Genomic DNA, 23795 nt, shown 5'->3' with positions numbered 1-23795 from the left:
AGTCATGTCTTGCACAGTCCTCTACTCACTCTTCTTCCCCCATTGACTCCTTACGGTCCAGGCTGCTCTGCATGCCAGGTTAGCTCTTCAATCCCCGTGGCAATACTCAGATCCCTCTCATGAGTTTCATACCACTGTATCCACTCACAGCAAACTAAGCAGCTATTTGGACTTGGCTATCCCATGCCCAATCCAAGCCAATGTATGTATAATAGAATTTCATATTGAATTGTTTGTATTTCCCCACAGAAGAGCTTCATGCCCTGAGGCCCTTTCATAGTGAGTTCTACCATGTCCATTCATCATACAAAGCAGCAACCTTGGATTTATCCTAGTCTCCTCCCTCTGTGTGAAGCCTGGTCATTAAAAGTAATATTTCTAATCACTGTAACACTTGTCATTCTTTCTACCTCTGATGTGATTATAGCCTTAATTAAGACTTATGATCTTTAAATAACATATTACAATAGTCATCTATCATGAGTTTTCGTGACCTTAATCTCTGCAAATGTAATATGTCTATTGATCTCAGAGTGATCCTCCTAAACTGAAAATATCACTTAATCATGATATTCTTTGATTTAAAGCCTTTTCTTTCCCATTGTTATAGACCTTACTAGGGTATTTTAAACCTGGACCCAGTTTGTTTAATGCACATTGTCTCAGGCTAAGCCCTTTCTCACACTTATTTCAGCCTTGCTCATTACATTTACCATAACATAGTGAGAAAGGCAATGCCAAAGCATGTTCAAACTACCACACAATTGTGCTCATTTCACATGCTAGCAAGGTAATGCTCAAAATCCTTCAAGCCAGGCTTCAACAGTATGTAAACCAAGAACTTCCAGATGTACAAGCTAGATTTAGAAAAGGCAGAAGAACCAGAGATCAAATTGCCAACATAAGTTGGATCATTAAAAAAAGAAGAGAATTCCAGAAAAAGTCTACTTCTGCTTTATTGACTATGCCAAAGCCTTTGACTGTGTGGATCACAACAAACTGTGGAAAATATTAAAGAGATGGGAATACCATATCACTTTACCTGCCTTATGAGAAACCTGTATGCAGGTCAAGAAGCAACAGTTAGGACTGAACATAGAACAACAGACTGGTTCCAAATTGGTAAAGGAGTATGTCAAGGCTATATATTGTCACCCTGCTTATTTAACTTATATGCAGAGTACATCATGTGAAATGCCCAGGTGGTTGAAGCTCAAGCTGGAATCATGATTTCAGGGAGAAATATCAGCAACCTCAGATATGCAGTTGACACCACTGTTATGGCAGAAGGCAGAGTATGAATAAAGAGCCTCTTGATGAAAATGAAAGAGGAGAGTAAAAAAAGCTGACTTAAAACTCAACATTCAAAAAATTAAGATCATGGCATCTGATCCCATCACTCATGTCAAATATGTGGGGAAAAAATGGAAACAGTGACAGACTTTATTTTCTTGGGCTCCAAAATCACTGCAAATGGTGACTGCAGCCATGAAATTAAAAGACACTTGCTCCTTGTAAGAAAAGCTATGACAAACTTAGACAGCATATTAAGAAGCAGAGACACAACTTTGCCAACAAAGACTGTATGATCAAAGCAATGGTTTTTCCATTAGTCATTTATGGATATGAGTGTTAGACCATAAAGAAGGCCGAGCATTGAAGAATTGATGCTTTTGAAATGTGGTGCTGGAAAAGACTCTTGAGAGTCCCTTGGACAGCAAGGAGATCAAAGCAGTCAATCCTAAAGGAAAACAACCCTGAATATTCATTGGAAGGACTGATGTTGAAGCTGAAGCTCTAATACTTTGGCCACCTGATGTGAAGAACTGACTCATTGGAAAAGACCCTGATGCTGAGACAGATTGAGGAGAAGGGGGCAACAGAGGATGTGATGATTGGATGGCATCATTGACTCAATGACATGAGTCTGAGCAAACTCCAGAAGATAGTGAAAGACAGGGAAAGCTGGTGTGCTCTCATCCATGGGGTCGCAAATAGCTGGATACAGCCTAGCAACTGAACAACAGCAACATGGTATACGATTTCATACCTTCATGTTTTGGCTCAGGCTACTGGCCCATTTGTCAGAAATGCCTGTTTTGCCCTCCTCCCTGCCATTGTCATGGTTTACCTGGTGAACAGTTTAGGTTTCAGTACATAATTCAAGATTTCCTTCTTCTCTATGGCCCTTTTGGGGTAGAGCTATGGGTAAATAAGTAACTGTGAAGAACAGAGAATAAGTCTGCTGTGATCATTTCAAAAGTTACCACAATATCAAAGAAGACTTCAGAACAAGAAATATTATCAGAGATAAAGACAGATATTAATTAAAGATAAGTGAGTCAATTTACAAAGACACATAACAATCTTAAATATGAATGAAACTAACAACCTTTAAAATATATGAAGAAAAATTGATGGAATTGAAAGCATAAATACAAATTGATAATTATAGTTGGAACCTTTAACCCTCTGCTTTTAGAAACTAGTGTAACAGGTAGAAAATAAATAAATGGGGATGGAGAGGACCTAAACAACACTATGAACCAACTGGACCTAAGTGTAGTTTTTGGAACACTCCAGCCACCAGTAGAATACATTTTCCTTTCAAGTGCACATTAAAAGAGCTGAGGCCCTGCCTAAAGGGCTTATAGTCTGTCTACAAAGATGCCATGTGTACCAAGGAAATATCAGGAGAAGAAAAAAAAGGCATGAGAATTAGTGCCTTGAGGGCTAAAGGATCCCAAACAGACTATGACAACTTTTACTGCCAGTACCACCCTTCGGTATTTAACCACACAATGTCTAATTTTTATTTAACTTTTCCTGTTTTGAGGCATTGTCACTATGCTGGGATTATGTAATTGTGAGCTTCAAAAGCAGAGACCACATCGTCTATATCTGTGTCTCTTCCTACAACAATTAGCACAGTGCTTGCCATTTAGATGCTAAAAAAAAGATTTAGAGTAAATGGTGTTCAGAGAGGGTCAGGTATTTTCCATGGCCATCAACTCTGCTCCAGACCAAAGTGGGTGTTGCCACTTTAACTGTGGTGTCTGGGCTGAAGACCAAGACTTAATTGTTGATGACCGTCCCTTTACTGCTAGCCACTGCTAGGTACAGTGGGTTCACAAAGAGAGTTCACAAAAGTCCTTAAGAAGCCAGATGTGATGGCTGTGGTGCTTCAGTGCCCACAGCCCTGCAAAAGGCAGAATGCCAGGGCTGCACTGCAGGAAGTTGACAGTCCACTCTGTTTGCTCACCTCCCACAGGCTGAAGTTCACCTGCATTCTGTTGCATATTTGCCAGTGGATGTTTTAAGGTATATCCTACTGCCCTGGGTCAACTGTCTCAAGGATTTTCCCCCAATTGTATTCATTTATGCATATAGATTCATTAGTTCTTTAAAGCTGAAAGTATAGAAAATTATAAAGAAAAGATAGGTTTTTCAATAATCCAGAAATAGTAACTTTTAAAATTTTGCTATGTATTATATAGAGATCAAATTGCCAACATCCGCTGGATCATCAAAAAAGCAAGAGGGTTCCAGAAAAAACATCTATTTCTGCTTTATTGACTATGCCAAAGCCTTTGACTGTGTGGATCAGAATGAACTGGAAAATTCTGAAAGAGATGGGCATACCAGACCACCTGACCTGCCTCTTGAGAAACCTATATGCAGGTCAGGAAGCAACAGTTAGAACTGGACATGGAACAACAGACTGGTTCCAAATAGGAAAAGGAGTATGTCAAGGCTGTATATTGTCACCCTGCTTATTTAACTTATATGGAGAGTACATCATGAGAAACGCTGGGCTAGAAGAACCATAAGTTGGAATCAAGATTGCGGGGAGAAATATCAATAACCTCAGATATGCAGATGACACCACCCTTATGGCAGAAAGTGAAGAAGAACTAAAAAGCCTCTTGATGAAAGTGAAAGAGGAGAGTGAAAAAGTTGACTTAAAGTTTAACATTCAGAAAACTAAGATCATGGCATCTGGTCCCATCACTTCATGGAAAGTAGATGGGGAACCAGTGTCAGACTTTATTTATTTGGGCTCCAAAATCACTGCAGATGGTGATTGCAGCCATGAAATTAAAAGATGCTTACTCCTTGGAAGGAAAGTTATGACCAACAGAGATAGCATATTAAAAGGCAGAGACATTACTTTGCCAACAAAGGTCTGTCTAGTCGAGGCTGTGGTTTTTCCAGTGGTCATGTATGGATGTGAGAGTTGGACTGTGAAGAAAGCTGAGCACCAAAAAATTGATGCTTTTGAACTGTGGTGTTGGAGAAGACTCTTGAGAGTCCCTTGGACTGCAAGGAGATCCAACCAGTCCATCCTAAAGGAGATCAGTCCTGGGTGTTCATTGGAAGGACTGATGTTGAAGCTCAAACTCCAATACTTTGGCCACCTGATGCAAAGAGTTGGCTCATTGGAAAAGACCCTGATGCTGGGAGGGATTGGGGGCAGGAGGAGAAGGGGACGACAGAGGATGAGATGGCTGGATGGCATCACCGACTCGATGGACATGAGTTTGGGTGAACTCTGGGAGTTGGTGATGGACAGGGAGGCCTGGCATGCTGCAGTCCATGGGGTCGCAAAGAGTCGGACACAACTGAGTGACTGAACTGAACTGATATAGATGATAAATATACATGTATAGAGAGTGTATGCATATGTGTAAATTTCATGCTGTCCTATTTTTTCTCCCAAACAAATACACCATGAAAGTTAAAGTGAAAGTTGCTCAGTTGTGTCCAACTCTCTACACCCCCATGGAATATACAGTCCATGGAATTCTCTAGGCCAGAATACTAGAGTGTGTAGCCTTTCCCTTCTCCAGGGGATCTTCCCAACCCAGGGATCAAACCCAGGTCTCCCACATTGCAGGCAGATTCTTTACCAGTTGAGCCATAAGGGAAGCCCATAATATACCATAAGTGTCCTTTAATCTTTCCATGTCAGTATGCTTCCATCATAACATTCTGACATTTGCTTGGTATTTCACTTCTTACCATAATTTATATTAAAAAATCCATTTTTTTGGCTGCTTAGAATGTTTCCCGGTTTTGATATTTTTAACAGTGTATTTATTTGTGGCTGCACTGGGTCTTCGTTACTGTGTGTGGACTTTCTCTGTTGAGTGTGGGATATTCTCTAGTTGTGTGTGGGCTTTTCATTGTGGTGGCTTCTCTTGTTGCAGAGCATGGGCTCTGGAGCGCGGGCTCAGTGGGTATGGTACACAGGTTTAGTTGTCTCACAGCATGTGGAATCTTCCCGGACCAGAGATCGAACCCATGTCCCCTGCATTAGCATGCAGCTTCTTAACCACTAGACCACCAAGGAAGCTTCAGGTTTTGATTATTATCAACAATACTTCAGACATAAATGTTGGTGCACATATTTGCTTTGGGTTTGGGTTATATTGTAATTGGAGAAGGAAACGGCAACCCACTCCAGTACTCTTGCCTGGAAAATCCCATGGATGGAGGAGCCTGGTAGGCTGCAGTCCATGGGGTTGCTACCAGTCAGACACAACTGAGCGACTTCACTTTCACTTTATATTGTAAAAGTGAGCCAGAGACTATGCATCTAAGACTTTCGCTACATATTTGTGATAGTGACCTCTAGACATGCAGTACTAACACAGTAGGAACATTGTATAAGTTATTTTTCACGCCTCATCACGTTTTTAATTTATCCATTGCTACTTTTTGTTAATCCATCTGAAAGATTTTTACTGTTTTCTGTAGATGTTTTTTCACATATTAAGTACAAAAAGGAGAGATGAGAAAATGAAACATCAGCCAAGTGCCTCGTTTCTTTGCTTATTTTGTTTGCTTGTGTGTTGCTTTGGTTTTCTCTCTTGTTCTGCTATAACCGTGTCTGGAAAAATCACACATAGCCAGCTTGACTAGTGAGAAGGTCCCTTTCCCTTCCCTAAGAGCATGATGGCAGTGGGGTGCCCACAGATTCTGATATTACTTCCTGCTAGTTTGGAAGCACAGTGATAAATGTCTACATTTGGGATTCCCTGGGGGCTCAGTGGTAAAGAATCTGCCTGCCAATGCAGGAGACATTGGTTTGATCCCTGATCTGGGAAGATCGCACATGCTGTGGAGCAACTAAGCCGATGCACCACAACTACTGAACCTGTGCTCTAGAGCGCCAGAGCCACAACTACTGAAGCCCAGCTTCCCTGGAGCCTCCGCTCTGCAATAAGAAAAGCCACCCCAATGAGAAGGCAGTGCTCTGCAACTAGAGAGTAACCATTGCTCTCCACAACTATAGAAAAGCCTACATGACAATGAAGACCAACAACAGCCAAAAATAAATAAATAAAAATTTTAAATGCACTTATCAGTGTCATCAAACTTTTCCATTACCTGTCAAATTTCAAAATCTTTCCTAAGGCCTGATTTCTTTCCTAAACACCTGGGTTGGTGTTTGTGATGTTGGCTACATTTCTCTTTATCTACTTTTTTGCACATTGTGGTCTACAGATGAACTGTGAAAAAGAGAGCCATATATGAAACTTTGAGAAAAAATTGGAAACCAAGAGACCAGGATTCTAACACTCCCTTTGCTAGTACTTCTAATACTCCCTGTGCTACCCAGAGGTGCGCAGGTTACTTAGCCTTTGTTGGATCTTTCTCCCTCATTGCAAATAACTCTATATCACAGTCCAGGGGTGGTATGGTGGTTGTGGATGGAGAAAAAAACCTATAGAAAGCCCTTATTAAATATGTACTTGTGCCAGATACTATGTATATGTTATCTCATGAATTAGACATTGTTTACTTCCATTTTAAAGATGAGGAATCTGAGGTTCAGAGATATGAGTTAAATTTGCAATCTAAGTTTGCCTGACTCCAAAGACTTTTCAAGGTATGAGTATATAAACAATGATGGGAGCCTTTTCATTCATGTGTTAGTTCATTAAGTATTTATTCAAGACCTACTATGACTTACCAGGCACTGTGCTCAGATCAAGGAATTCAGTGGTGAATCAATTAGATATGTTTCCTGCTTCATGAAGGTATCAGTCAGCTGAGGGGAAAAGAGACATTAAAAAGAAGAAGACACAAGTATATGATTATCAATGGTAATTAGTACTGTGAAGAAAAAGGAGAGGATGGTGGGAAGAAATAACAGGAGAAATGTGATTCAGATTGAACAGGTCCGGGAAGACCTTTCTGAAACTGAGACCCAGAATATAACTAGGTATTAATCAGTCAAGAATGGGAAGAGCATTCCAATGTTCCTGGGTGGGTGGAACTGCTGAGGACAGAGAGTTGACCCACCTGGTCCCCAGCAAGGCTCCTCAGGGTATGGAGATGCCCTGGAGATGGCTGCAGCCAGCTTTCGAGAGAAGGGTTGTGGCCATGTCCAAGTATGTGGTATTTCCTTAATACGTTATGTATTGGGGAAAGTCCTGTCCAGACATGGAAATGGCCTCTCCCTTCCCTTGGAAATTCTGGCATGCCATCCAGTTTTGCAACTTCCCAACCTGTTGCCAATCAGCTCTGCTGACCTATTGGCCCCACACTTGGTAGTGAAGCTCATACTGTTGTTCCTCAATTGGTTTGCCATGTTCTAAGACCAATAAGGCAGAAAACTGGGTCCGAGCATGTCTGGGAACTTCTGTTCACAAGTTATCTGCACTTTACACCTGGAATTTATACACCAAAGGTTCAGACGTCCCAGAGAAAAGTTGCTTCAGCTTTTAACTAGCTGTATAATCATAGACTCAAGAAACCCAGCAGTGCTTATTATATGGAATCAATATTCTGGACAACGGGAAAAAGGATTACAGGGAATAATATTTCTGGATCCTGGAAGATGAAATTAAACTACATAGTTCTTTTGGATAATGAAAAAATAAACTGAGCAACATTTCTGGATAACAGAGAGAAGAGTGAAAATGAGTCCCCCATTCCAGATAATGGAGGAAAGAACATGACTGACAGCTCTGGGTAGGAGATCATTCTAGATGATGGGGAAGGATGAAGCTGGACAGAGGCAGGCAGCCCAGGTAAGGACGCAAGGTAGCAGCACCTTCAGCCCGCAAGAACCAGCAAACAGGAAGGAGAAAGAGCAATGACAGCTTCCTTGTGTGCCCATCAAGCACGAACAGGGGAAGCTGCGCCTGGGGAGGAAGGTGCGCTGGGACTTGTTTGTTTCCAAGGCCTTCCTTCCACTGCTGCTCCATATGGCTTGGGGCCAGTGGGGCTCACAAAGTCTCAGATACCATGTGCTTAAATAAAGCACTTTTGTGACCCTCCCACCCCTTAGGTTTTCACAGTGACAAAGATACACAGTTAGCATCTTCTTTGAACTGCCCAAATGAAAGGACCTAGGAATCAGGATGGGGATGCTAAGTGGGACAATTTAGTCATTGAGACTATGAGATGTTACCATCAGAAGGGAAATTAGTCATATCCAGTCTAAATCCTTCACTTACATGGTTGAGGAAACCGAGGCCTAGAGATGGGAAGTGAATGGTCCAAGGCCTCACAGGCAGATCATGGCAGACCTGGGACTAGTACCCAGTATCCCTGACTCCTAGACTGCTTCGTTAGGATGCCAGACTTGAAGCCATCTCAGAGAAATAGAGACTAGCCTTCTGGAGGAAGCTTTTAGAGAAAGAATGGAAAGATGAAAGGAAATGAATATGTTAACACAATTAACAAAAGTCTCCTATGAATTAGACACTGTGCCAGATGTTTCTATGTATTTTCAAGCCTCATTTAATCCTCTCAAAAATTCCCCTTGATGGAGATATTATTGCTATTTTACAGCTACTGAAACTGAGACTCAAAGTTTCTGTAACTTGTCTCAGGTTACACACGGCTGAGCCAGTGTTTGAACTCAGGTCTATTGAAAACACAGCCTGAGCTTCTCTACCTTAGCTGCCTGGAAACATCAATCGATTCTCAAGATCATCACTAAAGTGATAAAACCCAAGACACAAATCAGGCAAGACTACCAGCATCTGCCGTTTCCTGTGGTGAGTAGGAAAAAGAGCAGAGACCTCTTTCCTAGGGCATAAAGGCAAGGTGATGACTAAGGTACGGACTCTCCGTGCTAAATTCAGAATTCGTATTTTCATGATATCGTCATCTGGATAAATTTAGGGTCTCTGATCTTGTAGATATGGTTACCCCAGTGGTTATTTTCTTTTTGGTCTATGTACTCTCTCTGCTTTTATAAATAATATTTTTATCCCCACCTAAATCTTAAACTATTTATCCCCACCTAAAACTTACACTATTTGGTTTTTACACAGGTTATTTTAAAAATCTTGGACATAACTTACTTCTGAAAGCAAGTTGGCCAGTAACCACGAAATCCCTCCTAGTTATTACTGAAATCCTTCTCTGCCAGTTCTTTAAGAAATTAGATCATCTCCAGATGAGTTGTTAATAAAAAAATAAATGCGGTAGCCAGTAGCATAGATATCTTTGGGCTCTTGGCCAAAAAAGAAGCCATCTGTATAAAGGAAAACAGGCTAACAATTTTGGACTCTGGTCTCTGTGGCTACATTGAGCGTTGACCTCGCTGTTAATTAACCCACATTAATTGTTTTGGGCGGGGGGTTGTGTTCTCTCATCACGAGAACGTCTTTCCCCCATTCAAACCACGTGGGGTTAAAACAAGAAAACAAAAGCCAAAACTGCTCCCCACACCCAAAAGCCCCTTCTGTCAGGGCTCCCAAGTAGACCCGTGAGAGCTGTTAGAGGGCTGAGAAGGGCCGGTCGTCAGCACATACCATACATAGGTGGAGGGCTTGTTATTCTCAGTTTCCCGCCTCAGAGAGGATACCCCTATTGTTTCTGAAAGTGCTGACCAGGACCCACACTTCCAACTAAAATTCCTCTACCCCTGCGGCAGGAGCAGCAGCAGCAGCCGCCATAGATAAGTGTTTTGATGAATTGCAAGATGGACAGGGCTTACCATGCCCCCAGCGCTGCTGATACCAAACGCCTTTAAGATACAGCCTTTCCCATCCTAATCTACAAAGGAAACAGGAAAAAGGAACTTAAACCTCCCTGTGCTCAGACAGAAATGAGACTGTGACTGCCCGCTTCTATGTTGTTCCTTCTTGCCTCTGACTTGTAAACAAGACCTAGTGGGACAGGCGAATGGAAAGTCACAAACCTCTGGGTGTTTGAAAGGATCCTTGGGACCTCATGCATGTCCGCAGAAACTGGATGGAGAAATTTGGGGAAGCATGGATTCTTTAGCCGGCTTAGTTCTCTGCGGAGTCAGCTTGCTCCTTTCTGGTAAGGTTTGGCTTTATTATTTTTTTTAAAAAAGTTTTTTTTAACAGTTAGTGACTCTGGGCTCTCTCACCAACGCTTATTGCTGGTTAACAAGGGGCAGCTGTGACACGGACTGTTTCTCTGTGAGTCTCCATTCAATATATGGAAGGATTCACCTGGAAAGTCCTCGTGGTGTGAACTGATTTTTCTAGTTTCTCTTCTGGATTATTGCCCCTTGTGTCACCACAGACACTGTGGGGACTGATTAGGTCACTTTATTTGAAGAGACATATTTACTGTGGGACATTATTTTACTGCTTCTCATTCTAGCTTGTTTCTTTTCTATACAAAAAAAGAACAAACCTGGCTTTACCTGTGTCAGAGAAAATCTTCAGTCATTGGAAAAAAGTCAAATTTATGCTGAGAATGATGGGGACCCACTTAAGGCACTGTCCAGAGTGTCATTTTTAAAAATGAGAACAAAAATGCTTTTCTATAAAGGTTTCGTATTTGCATCCTATTTTAATCAAAGTGGTCAAATGCTAGGCTTTTTGGTTTGTTTGGTTTTTTTTTTACTATAGTTGGGGTCAGGGAGATAAGGGTTATATAATATGTATTTTATTTTAAAAACTATTTGGCATATAGTGATTTGTAAAGTCTTCACTGGCCTAGTGAAATGAAAGTTTGGCAATTACCCAGATCACTGGCCTCAGGAGTGTATTGAAACCTATTGTGGGTTTAAGGAATGGTTGGCCTGAGTATAGACTTAAGGTGTTTGTTGCTCAGATTCTCTAGATGGTGGCGTGGCTTCCTTTACTTACCCTATGGGATACCTATGAAAGTGATATCAAATCATGAAATACAGATCACAATGTGATGCCCATCAATCTCTCCCCTTCAGTTTGAAAGCATTAGAATTATTATAATGAAAATAGAATTGATATAGGAAATGAATTTGGGAAAATTTACTGAATTTAATGATGTAGGCTATGTTATATTAGGTATACTTGGATCAAATTCTACTAAGTATCTGCTATACTATTTTATATTTTTCATATGTTTTCAATATTATTAAATATTCAAAAATTAATCCAATAAGATAACAGAATTGTGTGGAAAGTAGTTTGTTTATAGCTCTTCAGTTTGTTGTCAATAATCAATATATTGAGGATATAGTAATATTTTAAGAATGAGTAACACAAATTGCCAGGAAATGAAAGATTATCTGAGATAGTTTCAGTATTTATGTAGAAATTGTTTATATTCATGTGGAAATAATGTTGATTTCTCCAACAATATGCTCGTTTAAGCCAAATAATTGTCATAATTTCATTCTCGATTTGCTTTTATTCTGTGTGACATCTATCAGTGACCTTGAAATCTGGAACTGCTTCTTTATCAGGGATTATAGTAATGCAAAGCTCAGGCATATACAGTGGCTCTGAAATACTTCTTTAGGTTAAATACTACACACACACACACACACACACACACACACACACACACACTCTGTTTTAATTCTTTTCCCCCCTTACTGACTATGTTATGGCACTTTGCGATACAGGCTTAGAAAAGCTGTCATAAAATCAAACAAAGCAGAAACTAAGACAACATTGTAAAGCAACTATACCCCAGTTTTGTTTTAAAATACCTTTAAACAAACACACACATGCACAAAAGTTATGTGGCAAAACAGTTACTCTGTGTCTGAACCTTAGTTTTCTTGAAAGTACAGTGCTAACTTCAGCAGGCTGAGACTCAAGGAGAGGGGTTTCATGCTCTTGCTGAAAATGAAGGTTAACATCAATAACGTGGGTTTCTGGAGTAGATCTGCTGTGCTAAATCCTAACTTAGATTTTCCATCTAAGCCTTCGTGAATATCAATACTGAAGGCTTGAGAGTTGCAACAGCAAGAATCCAGTAAGATTATGTCTACAGGCATAGGATCCCATTCTTCAAACCAAACTCCACTGGTGGACTACAGTAATGGAGCGAGGGGCTCTTGACTTACAGACTTATCTCTCTAGTTCAGTGGGTTGTTCCTCATTCCCTACTTCTAAACAAATAGAACTAAAAGAATGTCACATTTGCCTCAGTGAAGGTGACTCTGGGTGGTAGACACTAATGCATAAGAGGAAGTATGTAGCTTTTAGAAGACTGCTATCAAATCCACCTAGATTCTGGTAGATTTCCCTCCCAGTGGGGGATCATGGCCAATACCAGCGTACAAACAAGTTCTCAGAAACATACTAAATTTCCCCTTCTCTCCCATTCTCACCAAACCAGGCTGCTCTCTCTAAAGCATTGTATAGAAAGAAAAACACTAAAACAAATCACTTTCTCTGCTTTATCATATCAACATGATCCAATGGAAAGTCTCTATAGCATGCCTTCTTGCCTCTTTCCTGTCTCATTTGGCATTTTGAGTAACAACCTGGGTTCAGAGATAGTGAGTATCTTGTCTGGAGTGGCAGAGGAGATTCAGTTCTAAGGTCAGGGAAGGGGTCACAGATGGAACCTCTTGATTAGGGTAGGTCTTAGAAGGCTAGTAGCAAGCCTGAGTAATCAAGGGTGGAGGTGTGGAAGCTAGGATCAGAGACACACCTGGGAATTATTCTCAGAGGGAGGAGCTTTGCCCTCTCCCCAGACTCTCTCCTAAACACTGTCTTTGGGAGGTCTCAGCCTCTCCCTTTCAGTCCTACCCTGGGAGAACTTCCTTCGAGAGTTTGGTTCTTTTAAACATCTCTCCTGGAGAGAAGGACTTGTCCAGTTCATCTCAGAAGACTATGCTATATATCCTCCAGGGATTCAGATGGGTGAGCTCCAGGTTTTTCTGACATTATCAATTCATCTCCTGGAACTTTATTCCTAAAAAAATGTGTGTGTGTGATTGTGTCACCAATTTATTCCCTGTAGATGGTTTGTTGGTTAGAGCGCAGAATCAGGATTCAAATAGATTTGTCTAGGCTGAAACAAAGCCAAAAGATAGCACTTCAAAATAGATAAAAGTCAAGTTATGCATTGGTGTTCAGTAAATAGCTATGTTCAGTATCAGAGAGATCTGGTTTGTTGAGAGTTCTATCGGTGACATGTAAGTTTTGGTGATACACAAAATTTACAGGAACCAACACATGCTTTACTTGCTAAAATGGTAATATATAGCTGTAACTGTTTGCTTAGTAAAAATATAAGATCTGACTTAGAGATGGCAATTGCTTCAATCTACTGCTCAAAGCATACCCATTAAACACTGGTGACACTGAGAAATTTGACAGCAAACAGAGTAGACAGGTAGAAAGATACGTGCTTTAAACACTTTGTCATATGAGCACATTTAGTCAAGAGAGAAGAGATGAAGGAGCAGTATTTCTATGGGTTTCCATTTAGATGACACCATAGATTGATGCTGTGTTTCTCCAGGTCTGGGATGCAGGGGTTGAGGGAGCTGCACAAAGGATAGAGTTTGACTTTATTGATAGAAACTTTCTAAAAGCCGGATCACCATCCGCCCGAGGAGTAAGTTCCCACTCTGAGGAGGGATCAGGTTGGATGATGGATAGATAGGTTTTAGGAATGTGAAAAGAGGATCCTTTTCGTTTCACTATCTGTGGCTTCTCATTGACCACTTAGGTAGATAAGGGTTCCGAAGAGCCACAAGATCTTTGCCTATTGAAATCAAACTGGGTGTGTTTTCTGAATGTGGGCCCAGATACGCTCTCTTTACACTGAATTGTAACTCAATCAACTTGGCTTAGGAGAAGAAAAAGTACATGCCCTTGGGCTGTGATGACTTTTTGAAGCCACTGCTCTGAGACTGAGGTGGAGCTCATCAAGAAGGCAGGAGAAGGAATACGGAGTATGGATTGTGAGGTTACACACCTGGTTGTTGTTGTTTAGTCACTAAGTCGTGTCCAACTCTTTTGTGATCCCTTGGACTATAGCCCACCAGGCTCCTCTGTCCATGAGATTTCCCAGGCAAGAACACTGCAATGGGTTGCCATTTCCTTCTCCAGCGGATCTTCCCAACCCAGAGATCGAGCCCAGATCTCCTGCATTAGCAGGCAGTTTATTTGCTGCTGAGCCAGCAGGGACTCTCTTGCACAACTGGAGTTAAGCTCAAATTGGGTGACCATGGACCAGTTATTTGACTGCTCTAATACACAGTTTTCTCATCTTTTACATTTGAAAATGCTTTTGACCCCTAGAGTCATTATAAACATCAAGTGTGATAATGCATATGCATTAGTCAGCCAGTAAGAACTCTTAGCAAGTGAAGCTAGTATAATTGAAAGAGAAGTGGTGCTCTGAGGATCACTGTGCTTCTTTAAGACCAGTCTAATCTTTTCCAGGTGGAGGGGGCGTCACTTACTACTCATAGAAACAGTCTCCTTCTAAAAGCCCTCAACATTAGCTGCTTCCTCAAATTTCGTACTGGTCTCTCCCCACTTGACGAGCCAGAACACTGGGCCTACTTTCCCGTGCTTTCTCTCACCTATCCCATTCATGGCTGTTCCACTTCAGCCACGTCCTTCTCCGTGATTGATGTATATTTTCCTCTTGGCTCTTGTTCATGCTGTTCTATCCATTTGGAAAAGACATCCCTCATACTCGCTCTGCAAACAAAATTCAACCCAATTTGCCTAGGCCAATTCTTCATGATGTTGTTCTCCTAATTCTGAGTTCCCTTACCATACAGGCTGTGTCTTTGAGCTCTGGGTACATGGATTTAGCCCAGTTAACCTCTAACATCTTTGAAAAAGGGTATTATTTCTTTACTATTCTCCATAGTGCTTGGAGTTTAATATGCCACAGTAAGAAACTTTTGATATGCCACAGCAGACCTGAAAAAAAGAGAGAAAGCGTTTGTTGTTATATGAAGGGTTTTTAAACATTGAAATAATAAAACAGTAATAATCAATTTCATATATATATTGCAAGTAGTAATCACTTATATCTTAAAACATTGGCTTATGTTAAATATTTGATGTAAATAAGGTCAAAAGAAAATCCCTTCTCTCAGGTGTGAAACATGAAAGGTATACTCATGAAAGTGGGTTTAACAAGAGCTTTACCTAATACTATGTATTCTATGATTGTTGAATATCACTTTAAAGATATCATAGTTTTTATTCAATAGATATTTATTGAGTTATTGCCTGCCCATATTCATTCATTCACTCAACTATCATTTCAGTCTGAAGACATATTGAGGACTTACTTTGTACCAAGTATTGTGTTGGATACCAGCAATGCAAAAAAAGAATGAATCATTTTTTCCCCTTGCTAAACTCACATTTTGGTAGGAAAGATAAATATAGGAGAATTAACTATAAGATGCTATGATAAATAATGTAATTATTGCTGCTGTTCAGTTGTTAAGTCGTGTCTGACTGTGACCCCATGAACTGCCACATGCCAGGCTTCCTTGTCCTTCACTATCTCCTGAAGTTTGCCCATACTCATGTCCACTGAGTCGGTGATGCCATCCAACCATCTCACCCTCTGTCACTGCCTTCTCCTCCTGCCCTCAATCTTCCGTAATATCAGGGGTATATAAAAATCTAGCTTTTCAAGAGCTGTAAAAATACTCATTGGATTTAGTAATTTAAAAAATGGAAATTTAGAAAGATGGTAACGATAACCCTATATGCAAAACAGAAAAAGAGATACAGATGTACAGAACAGACTTTTGGACTCTGTGGGAGAAGGCGAGGGTGGGATGTTTCAAGAGAACAGCATCAAAACATGTATATTATCAAGGGTGAAACAGATCACCAGCCCAGGTTGGATGCATGAGACAAGTGCTTGGGGCTGGTGCACTGGGAAGACCCAGAGGGATTGGGTGGAGAGGGAGGTGGGAGGGGGGATCGGGATGGGGAATACATGTAAATCCATGGCTGATTCATGTCAATGTATGGCAAAGACCACTACAATATTGTAATTAGCCTCCAACTAATAAAAATAAATGGAAAAAATAATAATAAAATAAAAATTAAAAAAAATAAAAAATGCAATTCTAAAATCCAAATTAAACATAAGTGACTAAAAACATATAATGCTAACTTCATTAATTGCTAAATTTGTATGAATATAATTTAGTATTGAAAATAATCTGTAGGTTAGATTTTCCTCACTTTCCCAGAACTCCTAAATAGTAATGAATAGTGCTCAACATTATGGCTGATATAGTTATGAGTTATTCATGGCCAAATGATTTTTAAACAAAGTAGATAAAAAGGAAAAGGGAAGAAAGGATTTCCCATCAGAAGGAGCATGGGGTGTGAAACAGCAGGGCAAGCTCAGGGAAGTTGAGTAAGACTGGAAAATAGGGAGGAGGTGGTGAATGAAGGTTGGGTTCAGATCAGGAAGGGCCTCACTGGCCATATTAAGTCATCTGTACCTCTTTCTGTATGTGTGGAGATTTAGTATGGTGTTTGTTCTATTGTATCTGATATATGTCTTGGAAAATTCACTCTGGTAAGAGTGTGGAGCATGTATTGACTGGCAGAGACTTAGGCCTGGACCAATTTGGCTTCCCAATTCTCCAGGCAGGAAGGCCCAGATGAAGAGGGGAATTGAAAGTGTTTAGGAGGTGACACTGTAGGGACTGGTGATTGGTTATTTATTGGAAGTTGTGGGAAGAGAAGGTGGTGAATAAACATTGCTCCAGGCTTCTGGTTTGCATGATGGTGCTGCCATTCACTGAGCTGGGACACATGACAGAAGGAACCTGGTTGATGACAAGCTGGCAAGAAACAAACAGTTATTTTGCACGTGTTGATTTTGAGTTTCCGTGTTAATGGTGGGTATTTAGCAAAACTGGGTTCTCTGGGTCTGAAACTCAGAAGAGAACTGGGCAAGGGACTGAGACATAGGAATCTTTGTGTGTAGTAAGTAAGGTCCTGAACATGGACACATACTGAGATTTAAGTGAAGAGAAGAGAAAGAGGAGATAGCCAAGGGTTCCATGAAGAAGCAGTCCAGGAGCTGGCAGGAGAGGCAAACCCGGACAGATTCCTTTCCTGGGATTTCAGAGCATTGGTGTTGCTGTGGCTAAGAAGGAGAGAGTTTAAAGAAGGGGACAATAGGATGGGGGCCGCAGGGGGACAGCGTCCGGGCTTGGCCGGGGGGCACCAGACTGCAGGTGTGTTGTTTCACAGAGAGCCAGCTGCACTGACAGCCAGCTGAGCCAGAGCTGGAAGGGTTGTCGGAGGATCAGCTGGCATCACTCCCAGCCTTCAGGAAGGGGAACGTCTAAAGTTGCCTCCCTTAGTTCTGGAATTTTAAACTGATAACCCAATTCCCACCAGTCAGACGGTTCCTTAATTCGCATCACATGTGCAGAATGCTTTTTTAGATCAAGACTTGCCTGCTTTCCTCTACATCCCTCCCCTGTTGCCTCCTTTTGTCACTCCAGGACTCTGATCACCCTTCTCCCTTGTTCCTTCCTAAAGGCCACAGAGGCAGGTGTGGTCACATGAACCTGCCAGACGGACAGAGTCCTGACCCTTTTTAACACAGCTGTTGATTAGAGGGTGTGCGTTCCCACTGCCTAGAGGTGCTATGTCTGACATGGTAGGCACACACTTAACAGAGGGAGAAAAAACCTAAAGATGAGCCCATCAGGCAGCCAGCAGAGGGGCATGTGGGCGGCTGCTGTTTGTTCCCTGCTGGTCACAGCCCCCTGCCCAGGGCTTGACCAGTGAGGTGTGTGCGGTGGGCACACCCATCTCAGCAGATCTGTCAGCTTTCCCGCTTTTGTTAGAGGGTGATATCATGCTTCCTGGGGGGAGCACTAGAAGACAATGCCCGGCCACTTTCCTCCAGATACAATAGGCGGAGTCAGGAAGGCAGTATTGACATTGCTGGGGCCAGGGAGGCACTCGCTGCTCCGCGGCCGTCAGATGGTGAACCAGCTTAACCTTGGCACACGGGGCCTGGGTTGTACAAGGCGTCTGGCTCCAGAGCCAGAGGGGACTCCACCCCAGGGACAGAAGTCCTTTAGACATCTGGGAATCTGAGATGGGCCTCGAATTCCCATCCCCTTGTCAAAAAAACAACCGTAAAACAATAACAGTACCAGGAATAACAAAAATGATTACCATAGGCTGAATGTCACCAAGTGCCAAGTGTTTAATATGACTTTTAATATCTTAGAATAATCTCGTACAATTGGTATTACTATTTGTTTGTTTAATATAGATGGTGAAACTGAGGCTCACAAAATGTTAGTGACTTCACTAAGGTTAAAATATTGTGGACATTCATTATCTGGGACTGCCTAGCATTCCTATTTTTCAAAAGCCACCAAGTTTTCCCTCCAGTGATGGGACTGCCAATCACTGATCCGTGTACTGTCAGTCTGATGACAGTGGTTGGTTCAGATGGAGGATGTATGACCCAATAGGGCCACATGGACTGTCCTCTGGGAATTTTTGAGCAAGATGTTCTTTCTTCAGTGAGGACACTGTTCACTTGGAGCCTTCAGCTTCCTTGGGTGCTTCAAGGCAAGAAAACTAAAGTGGGTTGCCGTTTCCTCCTCCAGGGGATCTTCCTGACCCAGGGATCAAACCCATGTCTCTTGTGTCTCTTGCATTGACATGTGGGTTCTTTACCACTAGCGCCACTTATTCAGTATCAGTAATAGTTGAGTCACTCAGTTGTGTCTGACTCTTTGCGACCCCGTGGACTGCAGCATGCCAGGCCTCCCTGTCCATCACCAACTCCCAGAGTTCACCCAAACTTATGTCCATTGAGTCGGTGATGCCATCCAACCATCTCATCCTCTGTCATCCCTTTCTCCTCCTGCCTTCAATCTTTCTCAGCATCAGGGTCTTTTCAAATGAGTCAGCTCTTCGCATGAGGTGGCCAAAGTGTTGGAGTTTCAGCTTCAACATCAGTCTTTCCAATGAATATTCAGGACTGATCTCCTTTAGGATGGACTGGTTGGATCTCCTTGCAGTCCAAGGGACTCTCAAGAGTCTTCTCCAACACCACAGTTCAAAAGCATCAATTCTTTAGCACTCACCTTTCTTTATAGTCCAACTCTCACATCCATACGTGACTACTAGAAAAACCACAGCCTTAACTAGAGGGACCTTTGTTGGCAAAGTAATGTCTCTGCCTTTTAATATGCTGTCTAGGTTGGTCATAACTTTTCTTCCAAGGAGTAAGCATCTTTTAATCTCATGGCTGCAGTCACCATCTGCAGTGATTTTGGAGCCCCCAAAAATAAAGTCTGCCACTCTTTCTCTATCTATTTGCTGTGAAGTGATGGAACTGGTTGCCATGATCTTTGTTTTCTGAATGTTGAGCTTTAAGCCAACTTTTTCACTCTCTTCTTTCACATTCATCAAGAGGCTGTTTAATTCTTCTTCACTTTCTGCCATAAGGGTGGTGTCACCTGCATATCTGACGTTGTTGATATCTCTCCCAGCAATCTTGATTCCAGCTTGTGCTTCATCCAGCCCAGCGTTTCTCATGATGTACTCTGTATATAAGTTAAATAAGCAGGGTGACGATATACAGCCTTGATGTATTCCTTTTCCTATTTGGAACCAGTCTGTTGTTCCATGTCCAATTCTAACTGTTGCTTCCTGACCTGCATACGGATTTCTCAGGAGGCAGGTCATGTGGTCTGGTATTCCCATCTCTTTAAGAATTTTCCAGAGTTTATTGTGACAACTTCACATAGTTCAGGGGGAAGATTTTAAAAGCTACGACTTTAAATGTACACTGTATGGTATGGGTACATAATGAGCACTCAGTAAAAATCTGATGTTCTTGTTTACTTATAAACAAAGCTAGAGGCTCTTATGTCACTTAATGTCCATCTTTTTTAAAGTGCATCTCTATCCATGAGGGCAGGCAGTTCATTCTATGCCGGACGGAGCTCCCCACCTTTCCTTGAGGTAACTCCCTGTTGTTGAGTTACTACCCCACTGCCTCCTTTTGTGCTAAGCCTGGCCTTGTCTCAGAACGAGGGGAGAAAACCTTAGAGCTGTGTGTTCTTGGGCTCTGGCTGAAAATCTGGAGTGTCAGCTGGGGAGTTCCTTCCCATGGCCCTACCAGCTGGCAAGATGGGGCTCCCCGTTTTTTCTCCGGCCAGCCCCCAGTTTCCTCTTTCCTCAGATCCTGACCGAAAATTGGCTCTAGGATGCTTTGCTCTAGATTGTTCCCGCCTCATTTATCCCAAACCTATTAATTCCTAGTTCTTGAAAATCTTATGTGGCATTGTCAGTTCCCAGTGCAGTGTGCCTCACTTCAGACTGAGCTCATTCCTGGTAGGTTATTTGGGAATTGATCCTAGGGAGCAAGAATGAGGGGCTAGGGGAATGGAAGCATACATGCATGTACTGTCATGCTGGCCACTGCCTCAAAAGCCTGGTGAAGTGAAGCGTTAGTTGCTCAGTCGAGTCTGACACTTTGCGACCCCGTGGACTATAGCCTGCCAGGCTTCTCTGTCCATGGAATTCTCCAGGAAAGAATACCGGAGTGGGTAGCCATGCCCTCCTCCAGGGGATCTTCCTGACCAAGGGATCAAACCTGGGTCTCCTGCATTGCAGGCAGATCCTTTACTGTTTGAGCCCCCAGGGAAACCCTAAATGCCTGGTGCTCCATACCTTCCAAGCAGCCTCATGAAATGTGGCTCTGGGCCTTCATACTTTGCTTTCCTTCCTTTTGTTCAAGGCTCATGTAGATGCAAGAAGCTGATTAGTTACTGGGGTCCTGCGCTGTTGTGCCATAGAAAGTCCCAGGGGAGGAAGCGCAATATCCTCCCACAGGCTCTGAGTGAGCTACTTTGAGGTTCCATCTGCTCAAAGCTGATGGAGGCCGGCTTAGCAGTAATTGCAGAAGCATTTGGAGCTAAAGTGGGAATGGGGAAGATTTGCATTGGTGTCCAAGAGGTGTTGGATACAGGCACCTTTGCGTTTGTCCCTGACATAGAACTTAGAATATTAAATCACACTTTACAGTTTACTTGACAGGTTTCCCACTAGATTATGGGCTGAATGACACATTAGCGTTCTCAGCAACAAATATAGTATCCTTGCTGGAAAAGAAACGCTTTAATAATAGTTTTGCATTGGATTCAATGTTCTGACCTAGTACTTCCCTAAGTGTCCTATATACACTATTGCTGGCCTGAAAGATGATTTTATGAGATGCAATTTAAGAAGAGCATTTTTAATTATGAAATTAATATGTGTATATAGATATATGTCTGTATTTTTATTGTGTAGTTGCTAAGTTGTGTCTGACTCTTTGCGACCCTATAGACTGTAGCTTCTTCTGTCCGTGGGATTTCTTACACAAGAATACTGGAGTGGGTTGCCATTTCCTTCTCCAGGAGATCTTCCTGACCCAGGTTGAACCCAAGTCTCCTGCTTGGCAGGTGGATTCCTTACCACTGAGCCACCTGGGAAGTCCATATGTGTGTATATATCATAACAATCATGTAATTTCATGAGTATTTTGGCATTATATGAGGCTAAGAAAAAAAGATGAGTTAAAGAGAGTGGTTAATAGAATAATTAATATACAAGTCTCATGTAGACTCAGCAAAAAATCATGAAAATAGTGTATAAATTAATGCAGTTTGAGAGATACTGCTCTAAAAGAATGAGGGAACCAATACTTTTTTAGAACTCTGTGTGTGTGTTCAAATTAAAAATAGAAAAGTAATTGGACACATAAATAATACTAATGGACTAAGCAGAAGAGAGTCTCTTGGTGATCAACCTATCTCAGAGGACTGCCTTGAACTCTAATCTTGCTCCTCTCAGGAAACCTGGAAAGGGGACATTTATTAATAAATTACAGTTAAGACCTAGTTTACCCCTTGGGCACCCTGAGCATTCCTCAAAAAAGGCCCAACAGTCAGCATGCAAACTAGTGGGCAGTGGCCAAAGTGGAGGAACAAGTAGGTCAGTTATATGCCTTCATTCAAGCTAACATGTAGTGAGCCCTTTCTGTGTATGGGGAATCTGCTGGGCATTCAAGTTTACAAACAAGGTTAAGAGAGGGATCTGACCTCAGGTGGCTTTTAGTCTGGAAGCTGAGAAGCTCTGCTCTGTTAGAGGCCTGCAGTGCACCTTAGGAGTGTCGAGGCTGGAGGAGTCATTCTGGAAGAAAACATGGGTCTCACCAAGAGGGTGATGTTTGAGAAGGATGAGCAGGATCATGCCTTGTGGGAAATCAGGAGTGGAAGTGGGGAGGAAAGGTGTTCTAGGCCAAGGAAGAAGCATGAAAAATGAGGGGTAAAAAGTTGAAGAAATGTTTGTGCAGTGGTTCTGTGTGGCTACCCTCTAGGGTACAAAGACCGAAGCTGGGGAGCTGGACTGCGGAGAAGGTAACTTGGCTTTGGAGGGTGGCTGAGTGGGCAGGGTCAGAGTCAGTTATGGGAATTGTCAGGATATGGGATAGAAGCCCTGTGAGGGGATGACATTGCCAAAAAGAGGAGAAAGGGTTTGTTTCGGGAACACCTGTGTCAAGGGGTGATGTGGGTGGAGGAAGAGGAAGCTGAAGGCATTCAAGGAGACAAGCCAGAGGAGGAGGGAGTTTCTCATCTACGTCAAGATGTACAAAGGCAGGAGCCAGGATTATGAGAGAGACTGGAGAATTTGGCAGTTAGGTATTGCTGCTAAGCATTTCCAGTGGATGGGCAGGGCCTGGGTTGAAGAGTAAGAGAGAGGTGAGGAAATGGAGTGAGTAAGCATAGATCCTCTCTGGGAGATGTCCCATGTCATGGCAGCTTCCTGTTTCTGTGTGCTTTTCGGTACACTTGATTCTAGGTGATGTGGTAGGGGAAGAGGTGAGGTCCCCTCTGCCATTGTTGGCTCAAGGTGCTAGGAGGATATGCTGAGGTTTGAAGGAAATAGAGAAAAACCTCTTCCATCACAGGTATTCTCCCCTTCCCATGGATGTTGTCCTAAATTGCCTGAATTAGATAATTATTTTAATTTCAAAAATGTTTGCTAATGGAGGTACACAGGGGAGCCACACACTGCTACCTAGTATAAGGAATATTAGAACCGACAAAGACTCAAAAGATTATCTAATCCAGGGTTATTGAATTGTTTTTTCACACAATACTAATTCCAGGAGAATTGTTGAATTCTCCCCCCGCCCACTTTTTTTTTTCGTGTAATGTGGAGCTAATGTTTGATACCTTAAGTAATATGGGTTTGATTGAACCTGCTCATTTTACAGATACTGAGGCCCCGGGAGTTTAGCACTTTGCACAAGCTTACTCAGCTCATTAGAGGCTGTTTCTTCACTTTAGCAGAGAGTGTGGAAAGCAATATAAATTAGATGTATTGTTTGGTCAGACTGCCTGGGCTTGCATTCCATTTTTACCATTGAATTGGTTAGCTATCGCTGTGTAACAAACTACTCCCAAAACCCAGTGACTAAACCAACATTTATTATTTGTCACATGTCTCTGTGTGATTTGCGGTTCGCCTGATGTGTGCTGAGTGCAGCTCTGAGGTTCTGCTTCAGATCGCAGCAGCTGCTGCGGC

The 23795-nt window shown here is 42.1% G+C and overlaps 1 protein-coding gene across 2 annotated transcripts in view; it reads left to right on the top strand.

The window, feature by feature from the left end:
• The first annotated feature begins 9735 nt into the window (after positions 1-9735).
• Positions 9736-23795, top strand: part of TEK (TEK receptor tyrosine kinase) — a 104886-nt gene continuing 90826 nt past the window's right edge. Inside the window, exon 1 of one of the 2 annotated variants that reach the window (XM_061132263.1) lies at positions 9736-10293. In XM_061132263.1, the coding sequence (XP_060988246.1) occupies positions 10242-10293 (52 nt within the window). In that variant the 5' untranslated portion in view covers positions 9736-10241. The remainder of the gene's footprint in view (positions 10294-23795) is intronic. The other variant, XM_061132264.1, reaches the window with a different exon arrangement.

Source organism: Dama dama, chromosome 29 (genome assembly GCF_033118175.1).
Source record: "Dama dama isolate Ldn47 chromosome 29, ASM3311817v1, whole genome shotgun sequence".
Lineage (NCBI taxonomy): Eukaryota > Metazoa > Chordata > Mammalia > Artiodactyla > Cervidae > Dama > Dama dama.
Note: the sequence above shows the minus strand (reverse complement) of the source record. Positions and strands in the feature narration are given on the sequence as shown.